This window comes from Lates calcarifer, linkage group LG3 (genome assembly GCF_001640805.2).
Source record: "Lates calcarifer isolate ASB-BC8 linkage group LG3, TLL_Latcal_v3, whole genome shotgun sequence".
NCBI classification, from domain to species: Eukaryota; Metazoa; Chordata; class Actinopteri; family Centropomidae; genus Lates; species Lates calcarifer.
In genome coordinates, this window is record NC_066835.1 from 9,487,892 (window position 1) to 9,511,226 (window position 23,335).

The 23,335-nt window shown below is 44.7% G+C and overlaps 2 protein-coding genes across 3 annotated transcripts; one reads left to right on the forward strand and one right to left on the reverse strand.

Annotated features, from left to right (window-relative positions):
* The first annotated feature begins 1,790 nt into the window (after positions 1-1,790).
* On the forward strand, positions 1,791-18,486 carry itgb8 (integrin, beta 8). Of its 2 annotated transcripts, none has more exons than XM_018667964.2 (16): positions 1,791-2,682; positions 3,901-3,986; positions 5,977-6,148; positions 6,330-6,436; positions 6,737-6,876; positions 7,271-7,436; positions 8,340-8,495; positions 8,814-8,909; positions 9,007-9,099; positions 10,260-10,400; positions 11,835-12,255; positions 12,395-12,617; positions 12,718-12,821; positions 13,598-13,714; positions 15,527-15,690; positions 16,674-18,486. In XM_018667964.2, exons 1-16 carry the CDS (start codon positions 2,589-2,591, stop codon positions 16,800-16,802), a joined length of 2,409 nt encoding a protein of 802 aa, XP_018523480.1. In that variant the 5' UTR covers positions 1,791-2,588; the 3' UTR covers positions 16,803-18,486. The 2 variants fall into 2 exon arrangements, with proteins under 2 accessions (XP_018523480.1, XP_018523472.1); XM_018667956.2 differs by having other exon boundaries at positions 1,792-2,682; positions 8,337-8,495.
* Positions 18,487-19,583: 1,097 nt separating this feature from the next.
* Positions 19,584-22,217, reverse strand: sp8a (sp8 transcription factor a). Its single transcript, XM_018667999.1, has 2 exons — positions 21,844-22,217; positions 19,584-21,097 (listed from the first exon to the last, which is right to left on the reverse strand). Exons 1-2 carry the CDS (start codon positions 21,862-21,864, stop codon positions 19,865-19,867), a joined length of 1,254 nt encoding a protein of 417 aa, XP_018523515.1. The 5' UTR covers positions 21,865-22,217; the 3' UTR covers positions 19,584-19,864.
* Between the last annotated feature and the right edge of the window lie 1,118 nt (positions 22,218-23,335).

The following is a 23,335-nucleotide window of genomic DNA, read 5'->3' on the forward strand; positions in this document are numbered from 1 at the left end:
GTAAATGTAAATGTACTGTACATATATCTGTTGTGATGTAGGTGTAAAGTAGTGATAACACTCCTGATAGGCGGGGAATTCAGTTCACTAAATGCCAAAAGCTGACATATAATATGAGAGGGGAATTCAGATTGCTGTCTTTATAACTGAATTACGATGACAAGGAGAATAAATGCTAAATACTTTATAATTGTGCGATTGTTTGGCTCCGACCTACACCAAATGCTGACATTCAGACACAGAGAGAAAAAATTTCCCTGTACCAGATTTCTGCAGATGTCCATTTTCCCCCGAATCACTACTCTGTGTGCCTGAAGTGGTTGATCTGCGCCTGTACATGGGAATCCCCTTTTGGGTCCCATCTCACCTTTGACCCCTTACTTTGTCCTCACATCAACTTAGCCAAAGAATGAGTGGCTGAAAGGAGCGTGTGGGAGAAAAAGAGTGAGTGAGTCGACTCTGAACGGCCATTCTGAATGGCCATTTGGAAAGAAAGTTGGGCAGGTGGTTATGAGGGGGAGTGATGTTTTGAGGGGACATGAACTAGGATAGTGTGTGAGTGATTGCGTGTGTGTGTGTGTGTGTGTGTGTGTGTGTGTGTGTGTGTGTGTGTGTGTGTGTGTGGTTGGAGAGTGATGAGACCAGACCAGCGTGATGGAAAGCCCAGCAGACTGCTAACACAAACACACCATGGGAAAGAGAAAGAGAAGAGAGGGTCGAGGGCAGGGAGGTTAGAAAGGTGGGGGAGGAATGATAGAGAAGAAGAGTGTTTTGTGTCAGCTTTTACAAGCACGACAACTGTGATTAAGATGCTGATGTTGGCCAGTATTGACGGGCCTGAGGGAGTGTTTACACTAGAGTCCATTATCAAGTTTGCTCAGTGGGGAAACAGATTCATATTTTGTCCCCGGGACCTCTCGACTACCCTCCTGCAACCCTCGGCCCAGAGAGGAGAGACTTGGCCTGGGTGGAGAGGGTCGACTGAATCTGTGTTTCACACACTTAGAAAACAGTGTGGTGTGTGTTTACACCATTACCATAATTGAGAGTGACTACTAAGAGGGCGCATGGGGAGGTGTTGGCAACCCCACCTCCAAAATTCCCTTTTGACAAATTATGTGAATGAATGAGAGGAGAGGCGTAGCTGGCCCAGCTCCAGGCTCCTGAGCGACAGACGGGGGTCAAACAGAGTAGATAAGGGATTTTCTGTGAGTGTGTGTGTGTGTGTGTGTGTGTGTGAGAGAGAGAGAGAGAGAGAGCTTACTGCTGTGCATTGGTTCTGACTGCTGGCACACTCACAATCACTGTTTAGGCTACGTGCCAAGCAAAACTTTATCTGGTAGACCTCTACCAGAGACAACTCTACCGATCATGCCAAAGATGGTAGACTATTGTGTCTTTTGTCCTCCGCTTGCCTCTGTTTTCCTCCTGGCTTAAAATGTTGAGTTGTTTAGTAAGTCTCTGGCTCCTGCTCAACGGAGCAGCCGGCGAGGCGAGGTTACTCCATGTCATTGGAATCTGCGCACAATGGACCCAAATCCTCCCCCTCCTCCTCCTCCTCATCTTCCTTTAGCACCAGCTTGTGAACCCCCTCTGCAACAGCTCCACACACACACACACACACACACACACACACACACACCCTCTTCTCCTTTACCCCATCATCCATCCACGCATGGTTTGGGACCCCCCCCCACCCCCACCCTCTCTCTCTCTCTCTCTCTCTCTCACTCTCTCTCTCTCTCTCTCTCTCTCTCTCTCACACACACACACACACACAGGAGCCCTCAGTCCTGTTAAACGACTCCCTGAAGAAACAATATAAACATCAGTGTTCAATTCAAGGCCACGGTTGACTTGGAATGCACCCCACCACAACTCCTTGCAGTAAGCACTTTATGTCTCTCTTCCTCTCTCTCTCTCCTTATTTGTCCCTCCCCTCTTTAACTCACACTCGCTCTCTCCCTCTCTCTGAGCGTCGTTGCCATGGCACCGCCTGCCTGACTCAGTACAGCGGTTAAAACACGGTCACTTCTCCTGCTTTTTTTGGTGTGGGATGTTCAGTCGGCATGTTGGTGCGCACCGGCTGAACGCACCGCTGGTTGGTAGGGCTGCTCGTGTGGTGCGTGTGCGTGGCTCAAGCTCCGCTCTGTCCCGGGATGAGACTTTACCGTCAGCTGTGAGACGAGGTCCTTACAGTGGAAAGCACGCCGGCAGTGTTAGTGGCAGTGGTGGTGGTGGGGGGGACACGTCGCACACCTGCGGCTGGACGGAAATAGATGGAGGGACTCGCGCCGCAGCCGCTGTTGACACCGCACTCCACCAATTGCTTCACCTCCTCTCCTGGTCCACGGGGGAGCGCGCTTGTAAGCTGATTTGACCCGGGGATGTGAATACCTCTCCGGGATTAGAAGGTTATTGGGTGAACGACAATGCCCCGCGGCTCGGACCGGCACTCCCGGCTATTGTTCGCACGGCGGCGGACGCACGGTGCCCCCCGGTCTCCACCGGTTCGTCTCCAGTAGCTGTTGCCAGCCTCCTCGCCAAAATTCGCTCCGGTCGTCCTCCCCCGGCGTGGATAGGATAATATGACTTCCTGGCTCCGCACACACGGCAGCGTCCCTCTGTGTCTCCTGCTCTGCTGCGTGGTGGTCGCCGTCTGCGCGGAAGCCCCCGGTGCCGGTGAGTGAAGGCTCATTAGGGGCCAATTACATCATATCCCAGCAATTAGCCTGCGCCTGGTATCACGTCAAGCCATCGCTGCGCAACATCAGCTCCCGTCCTGCATCATCTGTGCTCTCTGCAGGGGGTCGATGGTTTCCTTAAATGCTTCATCATGTAAAGGGCTCCTTACTAGACACTGATTTTTTTTTCTTAAGGAGACCTCTTTAAGAGCATTTCAGGATTATATTCCCACACAATATCACATGTTTTAGTAAGATTATGAACCCGTGAACAAAGGAGTCAGGTTTCTAAGTTTATCAGTAACACATGCTGTTTCAAGGGAAACCTCTACACCCACAATTGTGGGGATCCATTCTGCTTCAACATCCTCTGTGTGGGTACTCTTTCAGCATGTATCGATCAGTTATAATTAGAAGTTTGAATGCTTCACCTACTCAGGGGGTTTTTTCAGCCAGAGGCCAGGAGTGCTAATTGGGTCGGATCAGCTTGTTAGTGGGCTGTTAGTGATACTAGGACCTGCAGCTTTTCTCTGTCCTACATTCCAGCCCTATAGCTCACTGAAGTGGCTCTGGAAAAACTAAAAACAAAAAACCCCCCCATTGGATTTCAGCAGATAAAATCACTTCAATGAATCATTCATCCCACCACAGTGAGACTGAAGTTCCCTCTGTGCCTTTTGTCACCTCGCAAAAAAAAAAAAAAAAATCAGTTTACATCATGATTTGTTTTTCTGTTAATGCTGCGTTTTAAAAAAAGTATCTTACAGCGTGACTGATTTGTCACAGTGTCACCCCATTAATAGGTTTGTCTGCATGTAGCAGATTCTGACTGACTCATGATCAGGTGTCCCGTGTGTGTGTGTGTGTGTGTGTGTGTGTGTGTGTGTGTGTGTGTGTGTGCATGAGTGTGTGTGGGTGTGGGAAATGAACCACTGCACCACTCGGACAACTCGAGCACCTGTTCCCACACTCCCAGCCATTTTCCATCTACATGTCTGGCTGATGCGAGCTGAATGGCCTCATATGAGATGCTAAGTGGAGCCTCAATCATCAAAAGTGTGTATGAGATGTCTAAATGTCCACAGGGGGCTCGGCTGCATGGCTAATGAGTGTTGACACACACATTCTTTCATATGCTAATCACAGATTCCTCTCTTCTCTTCTCTTCTCGTTTTGCTTTCACTGCCTCTCTCTACCTCTTTCCCCCTGTCTGCAGGTGACGGTGTGTGCTCGTCTCCTAGTATCACTTCTTGTGCAGAGTGTCTCAGACGTGGACCACAGTGTGCCTGGTGCTTCAGTGAGGTAGGGATGTGTATAAAAGTGTGTGTGTGTGTGTGGCAGAGTGAAAGACAAAATTGGGTCCGTGGCAGTCATTCAGCGGCATTCCTCAGATGACACACACCAAAGCTTTGATGCCATCCGCAGATGTGAATGTAATGTGTATGTTTGAGCTTAGTGGTTTGCCTTATGACCTGTATGTGTGTGAGTATGTGTGTGTGTGTGTCCATCTGCCTGTGTGTTTGTCTGTATCTGTCTCTGCTTTCTGGGTGTCTGTCTTGTAAAGAGCCCATCCTGAATGAGCTTTGAGAAGCTGTAAAGCCTCCCAGGCCCACAGCAATCACAACACACCCACATACATATACACACTCATATAGAGAGCTAACCTGTGGCTAGACTGTCAACATGTGTGTGTTTACAGACATCAGGTGGTTTCCCACTCTGGGAACTCTAACCTTATAGTACGTCATTAAACGGGGACATGCTCACTGGTGCGTGTAAGCATTCAGACACCACCTCTCTAAACTCCCCCCAACACACACACACACACACACACACACACACACGTACATATTCACAAACTCCCAGAGCCAAACAGTTAAAAGTAAGCAGGTACAGAGCTTATCAATATGCATGTTCACATCCTCCCACTTTTATTTAATGCCAGATTAAGGGGCAAACTGTAAGGAAAGTCCCGGGAAGTCTCTGTGAAAGTTTCTGATATTCAGAGCTGTTACAGGACAAATTATAGCCTCAGGGACAGCCATAAATAAACTGAAGTCAGTCTAGCTTTCAGGTTCAGGCTGTGGTCACATATTCAGCTACACTTTCAGCTCTTGCTGTAGACTGCTTGCTGCTTTGCTTTTGTGCTATTTCTGTTTGTAATTCCAGTTAACTGCCCTGTTTTAGTCCTTATCTGCGTGATCTTGTTGGTCATGTCACACTCTTCAAATGGACTTGTACCAATCAGGCCCATGACATGTTGTAAACACACATTTTATGGTCTACTTTTATGTTTCTAGCCACTTTATTTGTGAGTGTGTTTATCACAGGCCGAAATACCAAAGGTCGATAATCCACTCTAAAGCTGCAAAGCATGACAAGTTTTGTGCTGCATTACTGGGGCAGCTGGCTGTTAAGCTGTGGAGAGGTTATCTACAGTGTATCGACACTCAGTCAGTACTGTGCTGATCAAATTATGTACTGCACTAAACAATAAAAAGCCAAGTGGACCATCAAATCTCCCCTGTATCTGTCAGATCTGCTCAGATTTAACTTTCCTCCCCTCAGCAGTCAGCTACGCAGGGAGTGGATGGACACAGATAAGTAAAACACATACAGGGGACTTCTTCCTGATACTCAAAACTGATGAGTAACTTCATAATAATACTAAAATGGCTCTCTCGTCCTCGCAAGTCAATACAAACATCATAGAAGTGATGGAAATGAAAAATGAAACCATGACAGTGAGTAAATGTGAAACCAGTTTCGATTTGCAGCATCAAATGAACCAGTGTTTCTTCAAAGGGGTATCACTCCGTACTTAACAGACCAAAGATCACAAAATAAAACCACTTGGTGCTTTACTGGAAGAGGAGTACAGGGAAATGGGAAACTTGTGCCTACCCAGCTTCAAACAGTGGCTCAAGGAGATGTGATTATTGTACAAATAGAAAGATTAAGGCTGCCTGAATATACTGTACGTTCATGATGGTCATGAATTTCTTAGCATCTGTGTCTCTTGACTTATGTGAATACATATGACAACGTGGAATTCAACTTAACCCACTTGTTTGTGTCACTTGTTCTGTGACACGATTAAAGTGATAACATCTGAAAAGACGGCTTATGAGTATTATCTTCACAACTATCTTGCTGCTATGCTGCTCAGAGCTGAGTTTCCTCTTGTGTCGTTTGCATGACTTTGTTACTGTGAAAACGGAAAACTGCAAATAAAATATATTAAAAGAATATTGCTGTCCCCCCTCCCCTCTCAACCTCGTGTGACCTCTAGGACTTTCAGGATGGGTCGTGGCCGGGCCAGCGCTGCGACCTGCCGGTGAACCTGCTCAGAAAAGGGTGCGGACCGGAGTTCTTGGAGCAGTCGGAGGTCAAGGTGGAGGTCAACGCCACCATCGGCAGCACACAAGTGTCCCCACGAGACATCAATATCACCCTCAGACCAGGTGGATGAAAGACTGGATCTGTACATGTTTAGGCCTCAAATACGACTGAATCTGCAGTTTGCACCACATTTTCTTGAAGCTGCAGCTGTAAAAATTAAACTTAACTGTTTATATATGATATATGTGTGTGTGTGTGTGTGTGTGTGTGTGTGTGTGTGTGTGTGTGTGTGTGTGTGTGTAGGTTCAGAGGCCAGCTTTATAGTGGCTGTGAAGCAGCTAGAGCGTTACCCCGTGGATCTGTACTACTTGGTGGATGTGTCGGCTTCTATGCAGGAAAACCTGGATCATGTAGGTGTTAAAACACTCAGCTGTCGATGCTTCAGCGTGACAGGAACATCTCGCCCATTTTTCTCAAGGAAAATGTGTGTTATTTACAGAGCCTGTACCTCTAAACACAGATAATGTCTTAGTATTAGATCACTGGTTGCGTATGAGATGGACAGATAGATTAAATGAGGAATCTCTCAGAGGTAAATGCAGTTTCTGTTTCATTCGCTTGTGTCGTGTCTATCTTGTGTTGTTTTCGTCTTTTGTTCTTATCCCTCTGTGTACCTTTCATTAACCACATTCCTCCTGTCTGTGGTCCAGCTGAAAACGGTGGGTGTAGCCCTGTCTCTGCGTATGACAGAGCACTCCTCAGACCTTTGGCTGGGTTTCGGGTCGTTTGTGGACAAACCTGTCTCCCCTTACATCAACGTCCATCCCTCCAAGATCAACAACCCCTGCAGGTGAGATGCAAAAGTTGTTGGTTTGGTTATTGATTACTGAAAAAAGTGGGTTAATCCTTTCTGTAGCACTCATTTTGTTAATGTTTAACACCTTTGAAGCCTGACTCACCATATTCCCCAACTAACATTTTTTTCTTCGAATGTGTTACTTTAAGCAATTGTTCATAAAAATTGCTCCCATTAGTTGCTCCTAATTTTGTGTGACTCAGGGAGAGACTCATCAGTTGTTGGGGGGGCAACACTGTTATGATGATGAGACCGTGCTGGGAGACTAAAACAACAGACAGGCTTCTGGCATTTGTTTATTCTGGTGGTTGTTTTGGAGCCACGCATTCCTGAATGTTGCAATTAAAATCTTTTTCTGCGCTGCTGGACCGTCTCTGCCTCTCACCAGTGATTATGAGATCCGCTGTCGTCCGGCCCATGGCTTCCACCACGTCCTCAGCATGACGGGGAATATGACCGAGTTCACGCGCGTGATCAAACGCCAGCGCATCTCCGGAAACATGGACACACCTGAAGGAGGGCTGGATGCTATGCTGCAAGCCGCTGTCTGCCAGGTGTGTATATACACATGTTGGGAAGTCAGACAAGAGCTGCATGTGTGAAACAAAGAGAGAGGGTGTTACCAAAACATTTTGAGATATACATGACACTCAAGTTTCTTGAAAATGTGAGTTAAGTCCAAATTTGGTGGTGAGTCCGCATTCTGGTAAAAGAGGCATTTATTCTGGGAGAATGGCAGCAGTCTGACTCAGCATTGGATAGTGCCACTGGAATCCCACCATTTAATGACACCACTGCTGGGGTATTGCAGACACACACACACAGAGTCACAGTTGCTTATGCTATGGCTGCAGGAGGGCTGTGAGTCACACCACACAGGGGGGCCCCTGAGTAACCAGTCTGCAGGGAATCACCACGGTGGTCATGAGTCCAGAAATAGACTCTCCATTATGTCAGGCCCTCTTATAAGCTCACTGGGTTTCCTTAAATACACACACGCACACACACAGACCCGTTTTCTCTCACAGTCGTCTACGGCGAGTCACAGACATAAAGAGGGAGCCTCTGTGGTGGAAGAATTTCTGCTGCTTCGGTTTTAATGGGGCATTACAGAAAGAGCTGATCACCAAGGGAGCTAATGTAGTTCAGATGAGTAACATGTCTGAATGTGCAGCTTCTTACCACATGTGTAAATCTTCAAAATATGAAGCATGCACAAACAGTATTTTCCACATTACACAGTACACACACAGCTTGTGTGAGTGTAGCTGATGAGTGATATAGGGGAATAAAAGATGATGTAATTTGTAAAACTCCTCTCCAAACTCTGGAAGGAGACATAAATCTGTGGTGGTGTCTGGTTCAATTAAGATATAAGTCGTAAGGTTTTTAAAACTAAACTAAAACATGATATGACATCTTTGTTTTTTGTTTTTTTTTGGTCTCTCTTTTAGAAGGCAGTGGGTTGGCGACCTCAGGCCAAGCGTCTGTTGCTCCTAATGACCGACCAGCCGTCTCACCTCGCCCTGGACAGCCGGCTGGCGGGGATTGTCACGCCACACGATGGCCTGTGTCACCTGGAGAACAACATCTACACAGGGAGCACCAGGATGGTGAGAGGAGAGAGAGACGTTCGTAGGGTCAGACAAGCTTCACTGAGGATGTGTCAAGCAGACGCGATCAGTGAGGAAGCGGAAGGGAAGCTCAGTTCAAAGTCAGCTTACACGTGTGTTTATCTGCTGAGGCCTTCAGCTAGACGTACAGCACATCTGAAAGCTCACATGGGCACACAGTGATACGGATCGTGTGCACTGGCTGGAGAATCTGAGTGTTCCACACCAATAACAGTTCTATGCCTCAGGATGATACATTGTATACCAACTCCTTCAACTTGTGATTTATAATTCAGTTTGCTGGCTTCTCATTCTCAGGACCATCCCAGCGTGGGTCAGTTGTCTGATAAGCTGCTTGACAACCATATCTACTCCATCTTTGCTGTGGAAAAACAGCAGTACCAGTGGTACGAGGTAATCTCAAACACTGCTGTATGAATAGTATGAATAATTGGTATTGACTAGTGGTAAAAAAATATGTCTTCACCCTCATCTCTCTTTCCTTCTCCAGGAGTTGGTACGCTTGCTACCTGGTTCCTACCTGGGAAAGCTAGGCCTCTTCCAGGCTCCAAACCTAATAGAGCTGGTGTTGGACGCATACAAGGTACAGAGCGCTTCAGATTATAATGTCTTTAGATCTCTCCGTTCTCCCACAGTGTGTTATCAGCCCTTAGGGACAACATAGAGAACGACAGGGGCAAGTAAAAGGTTGGAGAGAGGAGCTCAAAGGCACAGCATGAGCTGAATTCATGAGCCCACGCAGTTTTCTGAGGCATTAGTCTGCTGATCTGCTGAGTCAGCATGAACTCAGGCGAGTTTTCTTTTGGCCTTGTTTGATCAGGCAGGCTGACCAGCAGCGCATTCCTGTTTGCAGAGAAGAACTGTGAATCAGTGATACTACGGTATGTTTCTGAAAGCACCCACAGCTCATACTGTATGTATCCAGAAAGTTTAGGTTTGAACGTCAAAGACACTTTGTAGCGAAACTGAAACTCATTGGAATTGTGAAGTTGGAGAAAGCAGATGATGGAGGGGGGGGGGGGGTTGGTTGCTGAAGGCCTAATGATACAGAAAAACACAGATGAGAACAGGAGGTTAAGGAGGGGTGAGGCCTTCTGTGCATGGCTGAGTGTGAGTGTGTGTCTATGTGTGTGTGTGAGAGAGAGAGAGAGAGAGACTAGGCGTTTGTTCAGTTGGCAGCAGTCTAGGCTATAATCTTGCCTCAGGCACAGAACTCCATTGTTTGCTTCGAGAATCTGCCGAATCCACAGATCCGGGTGCACAGCCACGCGTACATACACACAAACACACGTACGTGCACACACACACACACACACACACACACAAGTAGCGGAGCCCGAACAGAAGCTGGTATTATAATAGCTATCAGATCCCCGCGGAAACCATGTGTCCTAATCATGGACGAATACAAAGATGCTATTTTTGGCCCCACCTCCTTTTTCCCATAAACCCCCCCTTTATGTCAAAAAGGACAACAATGAAGGCTTTCTGGGGACATGTGACAACTTTAATTAATCACCGTTCTCCCTTTCTGTCTCTCTGTCTCATTCTCGCTTCATTACTTTTCACTCTTGCAGATTACGTTCATTAAAATTTTAAATTGTCACTGTTCTTCCTGCTCTCTTTTATCTCAGCCTACGTTCATTTGCAGCCGGCATAATGCATTGGCTTTAAAGAATGATGTCTTGATGTCAAGTACTAAATTTGCTTTCTCATCTCTCCCCCACCCCTTGCTCCACCCAGAGGTTGTTGTCGGAGGTGGCGCTGTCAGTGTCGGTGGAGGACAAGGCGGTCAGCAGGTACTGGGTGTCTGTGTCTCCTCTCTGTCCTGACGGGTCCACAGCTAAGGACCAGAGCTGCTCGGGGGTGCAGCCCGACCAGACGGTAAACACACACACAAACATGCATTCAGTACTCAAAAAAAAAAAAAAAGGATCAGAGCTCTCACACACTCATGATGAGTAAGAATTTAGCAAATATTACTTGGATTTATACAGAAATCTTTCAAATTAAGCCTCCAGAGATGTCAGAGGACATTTATTGGTTGGATTGGATTACTTTGACAGATACAGACACACACAGGCATCGCTGAGAGCTCTACGTGACAGAAAAGATTTGGTAAATAATCCGAGCTGAGCGGATTACAGGCTGTATTTAACAGGAAAACATTTCCATGTGATTTCACGACCTTTGCATCCCGAGATCCCTATCTTGCCTATGAGAGCGTGTATGCACACAAATAGGACATTTATATTTAGAAGTAGGTTATTGGACATCCACTGCTCTCATACCTGAGTCCTACATATTCTGCCCCACTGCAAGGAGCTTTTTTTTCATACTTCTCTGCACTACACAGGAGCCCATTTGGTCCTAATTGGAGCACTTAGACTACATGTTGAAATTTCCTTTCTGTTCACTCCCTAAACTGCCTATGAGACTCCTCTCCTCCTTAACCTTTTGGGGCTCTTAACTTTTTCGAACACAAAGCTGCCTAATCACGGCTCTTTAGTTACTCCATTGTACACAGTGAGGGAAGTTCAGCCATTTTAATCCATGGGGTGATTAAAGTGAATTATGGAAAGTACCCACACTTACCAGAATGGTGATAAAAACCGAGCAAAAAAGGGGCCTGATTATTGATTCAAAGCTTTGGCATGCACAGTTTTCCACATAAACCACATCAGCAGAATAATCATTTAAATTAAGTCAGAATCCAACTATTTAAGCCTTATCAGAGATTGTCATAATTATGCAATGAGAAGTAGCTCATATTATGTCATTCCCTTTAGATTTACAGCAGGGGCTTTGTGGGGAGAAATAAATTTTTATACTCTGCTTCAGTCTCCTGGAACTGCTCAAGCATCTCTGAGGCAACAGCAGACTCTTGAGAGAGAAAAGACTGTTAAATAGTCTGTTCAGTTGGTATTTTTATTAACTTGTCTCGTGAAGATCTGTCACTATTTCCCCTTCCCAACACAGACAACAATGGCTTTCAAGTTTATCATGTATTATATCTGCAACAATTGCATTTTTAATGTATGTTAGGACTGGATGATTGCAGTTTTATATTTACCTTTAATATTGTTGAATAGATCTCCTTATTAATTCATTAGCAAAACTAAGTTTCTACAGCCACGTTGCTTTGAGCTAAATGCTAATGTCAGCATGCTAACATGCTCACAATGACAATGCTAACATGCTGATTATAAGCAGGTATAATGTTTGATGATCACTATCTTATTTTAGAAGAGGACCTACGTTAAAATCACGTAAGACTCACTCAGTAGCTGTCTTTAACTTCTTTGTCTTCCTATGCAGGTTTACTTCAATATCACCATTGGCCTGCGCTCTTGCCCTGACAATGGTGAAGATGAAGATGTACAAGTGATGGTTCGCCCTGTGGGTTACAACGAATCCACTGTCATCAGGATTCACTCTAAATGCAGCTGCAGTTGTGGACCAGAGAAGCGCTGTCATGACGACAGCCAATCGCAGTGCGCAGGCACTCAAGATGGCGCCAGTCAGGGGCAGAAGCCAGATCATGGACTGACTGATGACTCAAATGGGGATTCAAACTGGAAATGCAGAGCTGATGGGTCCGATGTGGACTGCAGCGGCCGGGGAGTGTGTGAGTGCGGAAGGTGTGTGTGTGAACAGAACAGGCTCGGGACAGTATATGGGAAATACTGCGAGATAGACGACTTCTCCTGCCCGTATGAAGGGGGCCTGATGTGTGGAGGTGAGGAGGCACACACCTTAAAAATGAAGAATCATGTATATTATGTTTATAGAGATATTACAAGAAATTAAAAAGTACTAATATGAGCTAAGTTCACTTCTGTAACACTTTTCCTTTTGACTCTGTCTGTCGTTCTCAGGACGGGGTGTGTGTGTGTTAGGTGAGTGTGTGTGTGAGGACGGCTGGACGGGCGATAGCTGCACCTGTCACGTCTCCACAGCGACCTGCCAATCAGCCAGCGGCTTAGTATGCAGCGGGCGAGGAAGATGTGAGTGTGGCAAGTGTGTGTGTGATGACCCCCGGTACTCTGGAGACTTCTGTGAGAGATGTCCTGCTTGCCAAAGCACCTGCCAATCATACTGGTACTTGTCAGTTTCTGTTCGCTACTGCAAAGCATGATGGGAGCTCCTACAGAAAGCTTTGTAGCTGAAGCTGACACACTGTTTTGTCTCTTTCTTCTAGGAAGTGTGTGGACTGCCACCTGTCTCACGGTCTCACACAAAAAGAGGCGGGACACTGCAACAACACCTGCGCACCATTGGTGGGCTACATGGATGATGTATCAGGTAAAATCAGTTTAGCCAGTGGAATCTGCTCTGAACCTACAGAGTAACTTAACACCAGGTTGTAAAGCAGTGTTTCACTCCCTCTCTGGTTGAAAGTTTCCACACCCAACATCAATGATGACTGTGTTTGGCTGATGTCAGAAATGTAACTACACCCAATAGTGATGTCACAAGGTACTCACACAGCCAGGAGTACACTTCTACTTCACCGCAACAAGGTGAAGAAGTTAAACCACTGCATGTCAACAAAAACAAGATTTTCAGCTGTATTAACTAATTCTTTTTGGCTGCTTACGGGCAGCACAACAAGCTGTAAACACAACACAGACATACTGTTTTTTACCACCTTAGAAAGTTATTAAGCAACAAGTTAGCAGACGCTAGCATGGATTTAGAAGTAAATTTTCATTCTGATTTGGTTTCCACCAACTCCTGAGAAACATATCTGGCTCTTTAACTACTAAATACTCCACTGTGTTCACCATCTAGTCTCTAACTTTGTCTGTCGGTCTTTTGGTGCAATTGGTTTATCAGAGTATTTTTGTTAATACAAACAGCTGCCTGCAGCTGCTGGAAAGGATGGCTGGTGAGAAAACCAAACAAACCGACTAAAAGACCATAAGAATGAGGGCAATCTCAGAGTCAGGTGATGGACAGGCTCTTGTTTTGAGACTGTCACTAGGGCTTGGAGTTTGTTTGGACTGAACAATATCTCACTTCAACTCTCCCTCTCTCTCTCTCTCTCTCTCTCTCTCTCTCTATTTTTCCATTTTTAGGCCAAGCAGGGGAGATGTGGATTCAGTGCATGTACATCAGTAATGACAGCTGTAGGTATCGCTTTCAAACCAGCTCACACTCTGGTCAGACCCAGCTTCACATCAGCACAAGACCAGGTATAATGCTAAAACACACACACACATACACACACACACACACACACACAGACACACATGCCTTCATTCGAGGTCACTTCCGCTGCTACCATTGCTGCACTGCTGTACCCCGGTGTATTTGAGTCAGCAAGTCTGCTGTCAGTGTTACAGCTGTATTTTACATTTCCCTTCAGCTCCCAGCTCACTTTTCCCGATTTTCACAGCCACACACACACACGCACACACACACACACAATTTAAAACCCACTACCTCACACATGCCCTGGGTTACACACACACACACATACACACACATTATTGCACATCCAAGTGTTACAGTTCATCCCCGCCTTCCCAATTTTTGGAACAGCACTGCTCATTGTGCATCGCCCCCCCCCCTCCCTCCCTCTTTATCTCCCCCTACCCCCAGACCCCCCTCCCTCCCCCCTCCACCCAACGGGACACTCTCTTCCTGCTCACGCCCACCCCTCCCGGGTGCAGCAGGAGCCAGGTCTCCATGGTAACCCTGTTACAAAATGTCAGAGCGGTCTTTGGGCTCTTTGTGTTGAGCGATGAGCCCGTCATCCACACATGCTCCCCAGCAGACACACAGCCTGATAGCTATTCAGTTCAGCACCACTGGCACAGCTGCCACTGACCGAACTGTGTGTAGTGTGTAAAGTAACTAAGTACATTTACTCAAGTACTGTACTAAAGTGCAATGTGGGGGTACTTGTACTTTACTTAAGTGTTTTTTTATGCTTCTGCTCCACCATTCCAGAGGGAAATATTGTTTTTTTCCGCCATTATTTAACAACTGTAGTTAACCTTCAGATTAACATTTTATGTATAAAAAAACATAATATGCTTATGAAACAAAATGCCCTGTTAAAGATTGAATTAATGGCTCCCAACCTGTGTCTTTTTTAGGTGTCAGTGAATCATTGCATTTCCTCCTAAACTTCATAGATTGATTTGTTATAATATCTGTTTCAGGTATAAAAGTAAAACTCTGTAGTATTTCATTTTAAAAAACATTTGAGAAAAGTCAAAATTTTACAAATGCAGTACAATTTTGTTTATTCTTCTTTTGTATCACATTAATGATCTCATGCCCTTTCAGATTTATTTATTTTTTATTTTAAAACAACCTCCACCTCAGCCAGTTACAACAATAAATGCTGCTTATAATGCTGTTGCATCACTATTATCAATCCAATAATGCCACGTAAGTCATTTTTCTATGTTACAAGTAATTTGCAACAGGCATTTTTCTGTAAATACTTCTGCTTTTACTTAAGAATTTTGAATGCAGGGCCTTTACTTGTAATGGAGTATTTTCCCATTAAAGTATTAGTACTTTCACCAAGCAAAGGATCTGAATACTTCTTCTACCACTGCTGCTTTTGTAAGTCTGTCTTTGTGAGGACCAATTAAAGTTTTAAACCTTGAGAGTGAGGATATTTTTAGAGATTGAGGACAGTTTGGTTTGTCCTTCACTGTCTTCAAAGTGTTGTTTGAGGATTAAAACTTGGATTTAAGATTTTAGCCAGGGTTGGATTTGGGATAAGGACCGGGGTTAGGCCATTGTGATGGTTGAGGTTAATGTAAAGGCTAGGGAATGAATTATATCAGCAAGGGTGCTCACAAGAATAGAAATACCAACATTTGAATGTTGGTTTTGTGTGTGGACAACCTCATGAGGAATCTCTGCACCTGCAACTATATATTATATTTCACATTTTTAGTATGTGTTGTACATGTTGTACGTGTGTGACCCTCTGACATATGAAGTCAAACCTCATATGTGTGTGTTTATGTGTGTGTCCGCAGAGTGTGCCAGCAGTAGCCGGCTGGTGGGAACATTCCTCAGTGTGTGTGCTCTGACCGTGCTATGCGGGCTGGTGGTGGTCGCCATGTCCCGTTTGCTCCTACAGAAAAAAGGCTGGTCACCAGGGGGCACTGCTGAGGACGGAATTTATCACTGCACTGGAAAGGTCAGCTCTCAAAAGTCAAGTACGCTGGAGGTGGTCATCAACACCGCAGGGTTTTAATTTGGGGGAGGCTGAAGGGTCCCAGGAGCCCTCAGAAGCTTTAGTGACCCCTTAATTCTTTAGGATATTTTTGTTAATATGAACTGTCCTCTAGAACCAGGAGTGAGAAATTTGAGACTGCTGTTAGAGGTACAGCTGTATTTTACATTTCCTCTCAACTCCCAGCTCACCATCTACAGCGTCCAGATTTTTGACCTTACAGTGATGTACAGCACCTTTGAGAAGAGGTGGGGGGGGGGCAGCTTTCTGGAGATATGCATGCTTAAACTGGTTTGACTTATTTATAAGTGTTTGGAAATCCCTCATTTATTGTTCATCGCTCATTGCAGATCACCTTAATGACACTGCAGATTATCGACTAGTCACCATGTTTCCATTGTTCTCTCAGGGGAACATGTGGTGCATATTTTTCATTATCTGGGACTTTTTCAAGTGTTGAAAAGCTGTAACCACTTCCTCAAGGATTACATAACATAACAAGTGGTTACCAATACAGTTACTAGGTTGATTTTTTAAATCAAAACTGATACTACAGGGGTACTGCATTGTTTTTATGTCACTTCACAGCCTGTGAAGACAGTTGTACAACATCCTCTCTTTCTTTGGAGGAACTTTGTCAAGTCTAAAAAAATGATCCAAGCGGCATCAATTGCACAATCTGATAAGCACATTTTAAGTACAGCTCTGCATCATCTATATACATGATCACACTATGAAATGCATTAGTGCATTATGGGAAGTGTAGGATTTGGTCTTTCTGGACTAAAAGTCTGGATGTGTCAGCCTCTGCTGATTTTGACATCTCCACATTTAAAGAAATGCTGCATTAAATTGAGCTTCATGTTTTAGTTTTAGTGAGTATGTCTGTGTGGCTGCATGTGTGTGTGTGTGTGTATCACTGACTGCTTATTTCTGTCCCCCCTCAGGACCTGTCATACATTCCTACAACCAATGAGAAGACAGTTACCTACAGGAGGGACCATCCACCTGACCACCCCGTGGAGATGCACATTCAGGTTCCCAAGATGCCCCTCGGTGACCCCTGGCAGTACTAAGCAGAGGTCAGAGGTCACGGTCAAAAGGAAGGCAGTAGAGGCACATACAGTAGAAGGAGAATAGGACTAAAGGCTTCTTTTCCATCTCTTAACCTTCATGAAACTTCAACCAGCTGTACACAGAAGACTGATAATGGTAAACTAAACTATGAAACCTCCATGGAATCACATTTGTAAAATGAGCTGAGCAAACTCTCATAGACTGTGTGACTAATGTGGCCAGTATCCTGGAAAACGAGATGAAACAAAGACCACAAGTCTCCCACCTCCTCCCCTTCTGTAGCAGCAGCGAGGCTACGTCTTCTACAGGGTAAAGGGTGATCATTCCTCGCTTTTTAGCCATGCAGCAATTACTGCTCTAACTTATGGACGCATGTGTTTGTGTGCGTGTGTGTGCGCGCGAGCATGTGTGTGTGGTGCAGGTAGATGCATTTATGCTCTATCCAGGCTTTCTATTTATAATTTTATAGTAAAAACACTACATGTTTTAGTTCATGTGACTGTGCGACACTCCAACATTCCAACTGTACTGTCTCCCTGTCTTCGTCTGCCCCCTTGTGGCCAGCTTGAGGTATGACTTTTTTTCTCAAATAATACTGCCTACACATTACTGACCTCAGCTGTATTATCTTGGGATTTAATTCATGAAGAACACCAGTTACTCTCTGTTACTTTTTACCTTTTACTTTGATTATATTTTCAGTCATCTCTGGCGCATCTGGTCTTATATCGTTGCATTTTGTTTTTGTTAACCGATCAACTGTGTTGCAAATTAATGTTATTTCATGGCATTTTTCTATCATAAGTGAGAATATAGTTTTGTATGATTGTCAACTGTTAATAATCTGGTTAGACTTGCACTAGTACAATTGTTTTTTGCATTATACTACTGAAAACTGTGGGGTATCTGGGGCAAGAGAGCTGTAACAAGCTGAAGTGACTGGTTTGCTACACGTTGGGCATTAGAAGGCATGGAAGTGCATTTGAAGCTAATGTAACAAAATCACAACACTGGAAAAAGACTGAAAATACAAACATACTGATAATTAATGGCAACTGTATCATCAAACGCCGGAACATGTGACCTCTATAACAGAGACAGAACTGTGTGTGCATGCATCTTCTGATCATCCCAGAGCCATTACTGTCCAGAACTGCAGATAAACTGATGTTTAGACTGAGACCTGCTCCTGGGCAATGGTACATCTCAGTTCTAAAGGTACTGAGGTTGGAGGTGGACTCCTCAAACTCCTCATGCACTAGATCCTCTGGATCCAGAGTGCCAGTTGCATGGCATCTTGTAAGACTTTTGCTCGCCCAATCCTGTTCCTTTTTTTTCCCCATTTTTATTTAACGCAACATTGTTTACAGCAATAGCTGCTCTATTTTTCTGTAAGTCAGGAACACTAATGATTATTTATTGTGATTTATTTTATTTTTTTCTTTTATTCTGACATGTAATTGTATTATTTTATGATAAGGCTACTTGAGTAATGGGTAATAAGTACTGTTTATGTTTATGAAGAGTGGGCTCTATCCTTAATGAGCAATAATCATCTCATCTTACCGGACACTAAGTTCGGAGTAACAGCAGCACTTTTCTGTGTAGTTTCGCTGTCAGTTAATGTGACTAGTAGTGTAGCATGAATGACTTCATCACAATAAAAATGTGCAAGATTTTTTTAATCATTTCTTTCAGTTCTGCAGCTTTTCTGTACCAACAGGTATACAGCTGTATTAACTTCTTTTTTAATAAATCAGTTAGGCCTGATTTATATTAGTGTAGTTAAAATGTTTATTAATAAGAAAATAATGATTATAATTCCTAAATAAAGCAAGATCGCTGTCTCATTTGTTACATAGCCTGTATTTTTAATGAATACACTATCAGTGTTTTCATTTCAGTTGAATTTAAGGTTTTGTTGAAAATTCTTACATATTTTGCTGCAACAAAATGCATGAAAGTTCAAGGTGTGACCAACTGTTGCTTTCTGCTTTAGCATCCAGAAGCCATGTGGTCCAAAAAAACAGGTAACTGTATAAAGTGACCACTAGGTGGAGATGCACACTAAAGCAGCTGAGATAGGTGCATTGCAGAGATCAGATGACCATTTGCAGCAATAATTCAAAGTAAGTGAGCAAAATGTAGTGAAAAATAAGACTGACACCATTCTTTATCACCAGAGCAGGACACAACTAAAATAATTTCGCTCTCTTGATCAGGCAAACTAAATGTTTACAAACCTGCTATAGGCCTCAGTCACATATCCACTCATCACAATTATTACCTCAAGTTGTTATTTATTACAGTGATGTCTGCACTAATACTACACTAATACTGATCAAACAACCCTTTTTTTAATTTAAAAAAAGGCTGAATAAGTACACCTCAGGTGACTGATAGAAAAGTTCTCATATACAGTGTGATCGATGGCAGTAATAGTAATTAAGTTTTCCGTAGTGCCTAGTTTAGAATAGTCAAGACAGATATTAGATATAAGTAATATTATATATTTGTAATTCTCAGGAGAAAAACACTCTTTCGTGACAAATTGTAATAGGCTACAAAAAATGCTTTGGGTAAACTCTGGCTAGCAGGCCTGACGAAAATGGACCACAACTGTCCTGTTTGATATCAGTTATAATAAATGACTAATAAGCAGACATCAATTATAACAATTTCTTTCAACGAAATATATTTTTTGATATCCCGGAAGTATAATGGCATAACTATAGATATTTTTTAAGTGCGGTGATGGCAAGAAAAAACAGAGAACTGAGTAACAGGCTACTTGTTTAATTTTAAATTTAAAAATGACGGTTTGTAGATTAAATAACATATCTTCAAATAACACGAGTGTGGTAAACTGTAGAGTAAAAAATTTATTTTTAAAGAGGGCTACAAATAACATTTGAGGTAAGGACAGTGTTCATCCACAGCTGAAGTTCATGATAAAGTGCCATCTCAGTTTTTAGGTGTCCAGGAAACCACACTCCATACAGGCTGGTACAGTGTGACCAAATGTCCACGTGTTGTTTTGTTCATATTTAGCTTTGTAAAATTATTCCACTGCTCTCTGTGCCTCGGTGGTCTGGACAGTCTCGCGCACGTGCAGCCCGGGAGACTGGCTCGGGCTACCGGAGAGGCTGTTGTCCGTGTCGCTGTTCCCTTTACCGAGTCCCGGTTCCCCGCCGTCCTCTGAGCCCTCCGCGCTGTGCGTCCTCACGTGCTTGCTGAGGTGGTCGGAGCGCATGAACCGTTTGTGGCAAATCGAGCACTCGAATCGCTTCTCCCCGGTGTGCGTGCGCAAATGCCGCTGGAGCTCGTCGGAGCGCGTGAAGCGTTTCCCGCAGAAGAGCCAGTTGCAGACAAACGGCCTCTCCCCGGTGTGCCAGCGCAGGTGGGCCTTCAGGTGAGAGGTCTTGCCGTAGACTTTACCACAACCCGGGATGTGACAGTTGTGCAGGCCCCTCCGACGCGGGCTCGTGCCCCCGTGGCCAATGCTCTCCGCCTCCTGGCAGTTCGGGCAGTCGCATGTGGCTCTGCCGGAGTAGCGCCGTGAGGAGGAGCGGGTAGAGGCGGGCAGAGAGACGACGGTGGTTCCTGTCAGCGCATGTGCCCCCGTCGTCGTAGGCTCCGTGTAGGGACCCGGGACAGGTGGCCTGAAGCCGTCAAACAGGTGCTGTGTGGCGGGGAGAAGGTGCTGAGAAGCACCGGAGCTAAAGGCGGAGCTGTAGTCACTGCTGTAGCCGCTCAGAGGAGAGGGTAACCCGGCCGAGGTCTGTGCGTCCACCCAGTTGGTTCCCATGTCCCACCAAGAGGAAGACCCGTTACCGACCTCTCCCACGGGTTTGAACCATGACTCATATGGATGCGCGTGCATCCTTGGGTATATCCCCGCAATGCCTTCCACCGAGGAGGGAAATTTGGTCAGAAACATAGACCGCTGTGCATGCGTGGGATCGTTAACAGTATTGTCTGATGACACAGCGGTCTGGTACATCGAAAAATCGTTCCCAAAAGGAGAGTTCGCTGTGGTCACCGAGAAAGCGCTGGAAGCCTCCGTCACTGCAGCCCCGCTGCTCCTGGAGGTCCCTGAGGGAACCCCGAGCGAGGTGAGGCAGACGCCCAAGCCGCCGGTGCCCGGGGTGCCACCCCTCCACGGGTGAAACCCTTTGACGAGTCCCGGAGCTCCATCAGAAAGAGCAGGGGAGCACGAGGGGCTGGGTTCACCGATTCTGCTGCAGGTGGCGGCCAACATGGCCAGCGGAGTGCTGCCCAGCCGGGGCTCCTCCTGTGAGGAACACAGAGACACGCAGACCTGTCACTTCAGAGTCTTGGATAAACATGGTGTGCGTAAATACGCACAAAAAATATTAGACATCCTATAAATCTAATGTGTTAGGCGCTCACTCTGCGCAAAACTTTGGACCCCAAAGATTAAATCTAAGTCATGTAAACTGATAATATGATTAAATATAACAATGATATGGTTTAAGTTTTACAGACAGCGCGCTACTGACTTGGATCAAGCAGAGGAGCGTATCCAAGCGTTTTATTTACTAACAGCACCGACACTGCAGCAGGTAAACTTTATCATATCATGAATGGAAATAAATGGATGAACCTATTAATGACTCCACACTTTTCTCCCATTAGATTAATCACGTAGCAACGAGAGTTTTTTTTTTTTAATAATAATAATGTGCTCAAATTCAAAACGCTTCCTTTCACTTAAACCACAAGCCTGCATCAGCAAGAGATCAGTGAAAACAACAGAGGACAGAAACTGATAAAGAAAATGGATTAGCTGCAAACTATGACAGAAAAAGTGCAGATATTGTCAGTTCATTGTCGTATAGATGTTATAGATGTTATTAGTCAATACAGCGACACTACAGGAGGTAAAATACCTCATAGTACTAAGTTAACTGCGACACAATGAGCCCTGTAAGAACGATAGCACCAAACTAAACGAACATTTCTAGCCAATTCTTGGTAAAATATGTTTCAGCAAAAATACAGAGGAAGTAAACTTACCCCTAGCAGTGTAGCAGCCATGGTCTGCGCTGTGTTATCTTCGACTGAGATTTGTGTGTGTGCGTGCGCTCAGTGCGACTGTCTGTGAAGAGAGTGCGTTTCCTCGGACTGCTGTAGTAGTTGTAGCCTCTTCGTGGCTTTGAAGTACCGCTGAGAGCCTGAGGACCAATCAGAGGCCAGCTCAGACTGTCTCTGAACATTTGTGCTCGAGGTCGTCGTAAATTTTAAAAAGTGAAGTCTCGCGAGGGGCGCGCTCCAAACCGCAACAAGTAGGAGACAACGTGAAGCTAATGACGAGGGATTCAGTGGTCAGGGAAATGCTGGTTCATCAGAAACATCGACTAACTGGCCACACTTCCCACTGAACTCTTTTCTCTCTCTCAATCAACTGTGTGATGAACAGGTGTATTTCATCATTTGTTAAGTAATAGCAGCTTTATTAGCAACTATCACATATTTATTTGATTATTTATTAATTTACAAAGCTCAAACACCACAAGGTCCCTCTATGAACCAGGGAAAGTTGGGCCCCAGGTCACCTCAAAGGTCACTGTGGTAAAAAATAAAATGAAATAAAATCATGAATTTAACCAACAAAAAGATAATATTTGAAAACTCAAAAGCCACAGCGCTGTCCAGAAGGAGGGACACCTTGCTGTGGACAGTTTAGTCAAATGAGTATCTGTGTGTTTTTAGGTAAAAGTACTGAAACACTTTTAGGTCTTGAAAGTTTAAAACAACTTGGCCTGATGTGTCAGACAGAAAAAAGCTTTGTTTTCAGTAGACAGCCGGTTGTTTTTACTGATGTTGTGAAGCTGCGCAAAGGGAGAGGCTGATGAATGAGAGGCTGGCCTGGTCCGTCCCATCCTGTCCCTTGGGCGTATCCAGTCAGCCCTGGGGGAGGAGAGGGAGGACACCACCACTGCCTCCGTAATTTCATCTCATTCAACTGAAAACAAATGTTGTCTTTAAAAAACAACACCTCTTCCTGTGCTTTTCTCAGTTTTGTAAATCATTTAAATACACAGCCAAGCTCAGACTTAGACTACAGACACTGTGAGGAAGAACTTTTATAACCTGAATGTGAAGAGGTAAATAGGTAATCCTATTTTTAAATCATGGATGGTTAGCCAATACGATGACGCACACCCTGGAAATAACCTAGAATGATCCTCAGTCTCTTAATATAGCCTATGAGCAAAACCACTAAGGGAGCATTTCATTTGAATTTCAAATTTAATAAAACAGCAAGATTTAATCAATTTCCTTCATTTGTTTGGTATTAACTGCTTCCCTGTCCTTTCTTCATCTCTCTTGTTCTATGAGCAGCCGGAAAAGTTAATCACATTCCTCATCCACTCACCCCCCCACCCCACACACACACACACACACACACCAACCAACCACCCAAATCACCGTTTTACACCATGTGATTGATGGGGCGCAGGATTAATTTTGGTGATGCTGTGCAAAGACAAACAGCTCAGTCTTT

What these genes read in the sequence shown, in the direction of transcription:
- sp8a (XM_018667999.1), bottom strand. Translation starts at nt 21,864, where the DNA reads ATGGCTGCTACACTGCTAGGG. An exon ending in TGGCTGCTACACTGCTAGGG is followed by an intron (nt 21,098 to 21,843) that starts GTAAGTTTACTT and finishes TGTTCCTCACAG; the next exon opens with GAGGAGCCCCGGCTGGGCAG.
- itgb8 (XM_018667956.2), top strand. Translation starts at nt 2,589, where the DNA reads ATGACTTCCTGGCTCCGCACACACGGCAGCGTCCCTCTGTGTCTCCTG. An exon ending in GTGCCTGGTGCTTCAGTGAG is followed by an intron (nt 3,987 to 5,976) that starts GTAGGGATGTGT and finishes TGTGACCTCTAG; the next exon opens with GACTTTCAGGATGGGTCGTG. An exon ending in GGGTGCAGCCCGACCAGACG is followed by an intron (nt 10,401 to 11,834) that starts GTAAACACACAC and finishes CTTCCTATGCAG; the next exon opens with GTTTACTTCAATATCACCAT.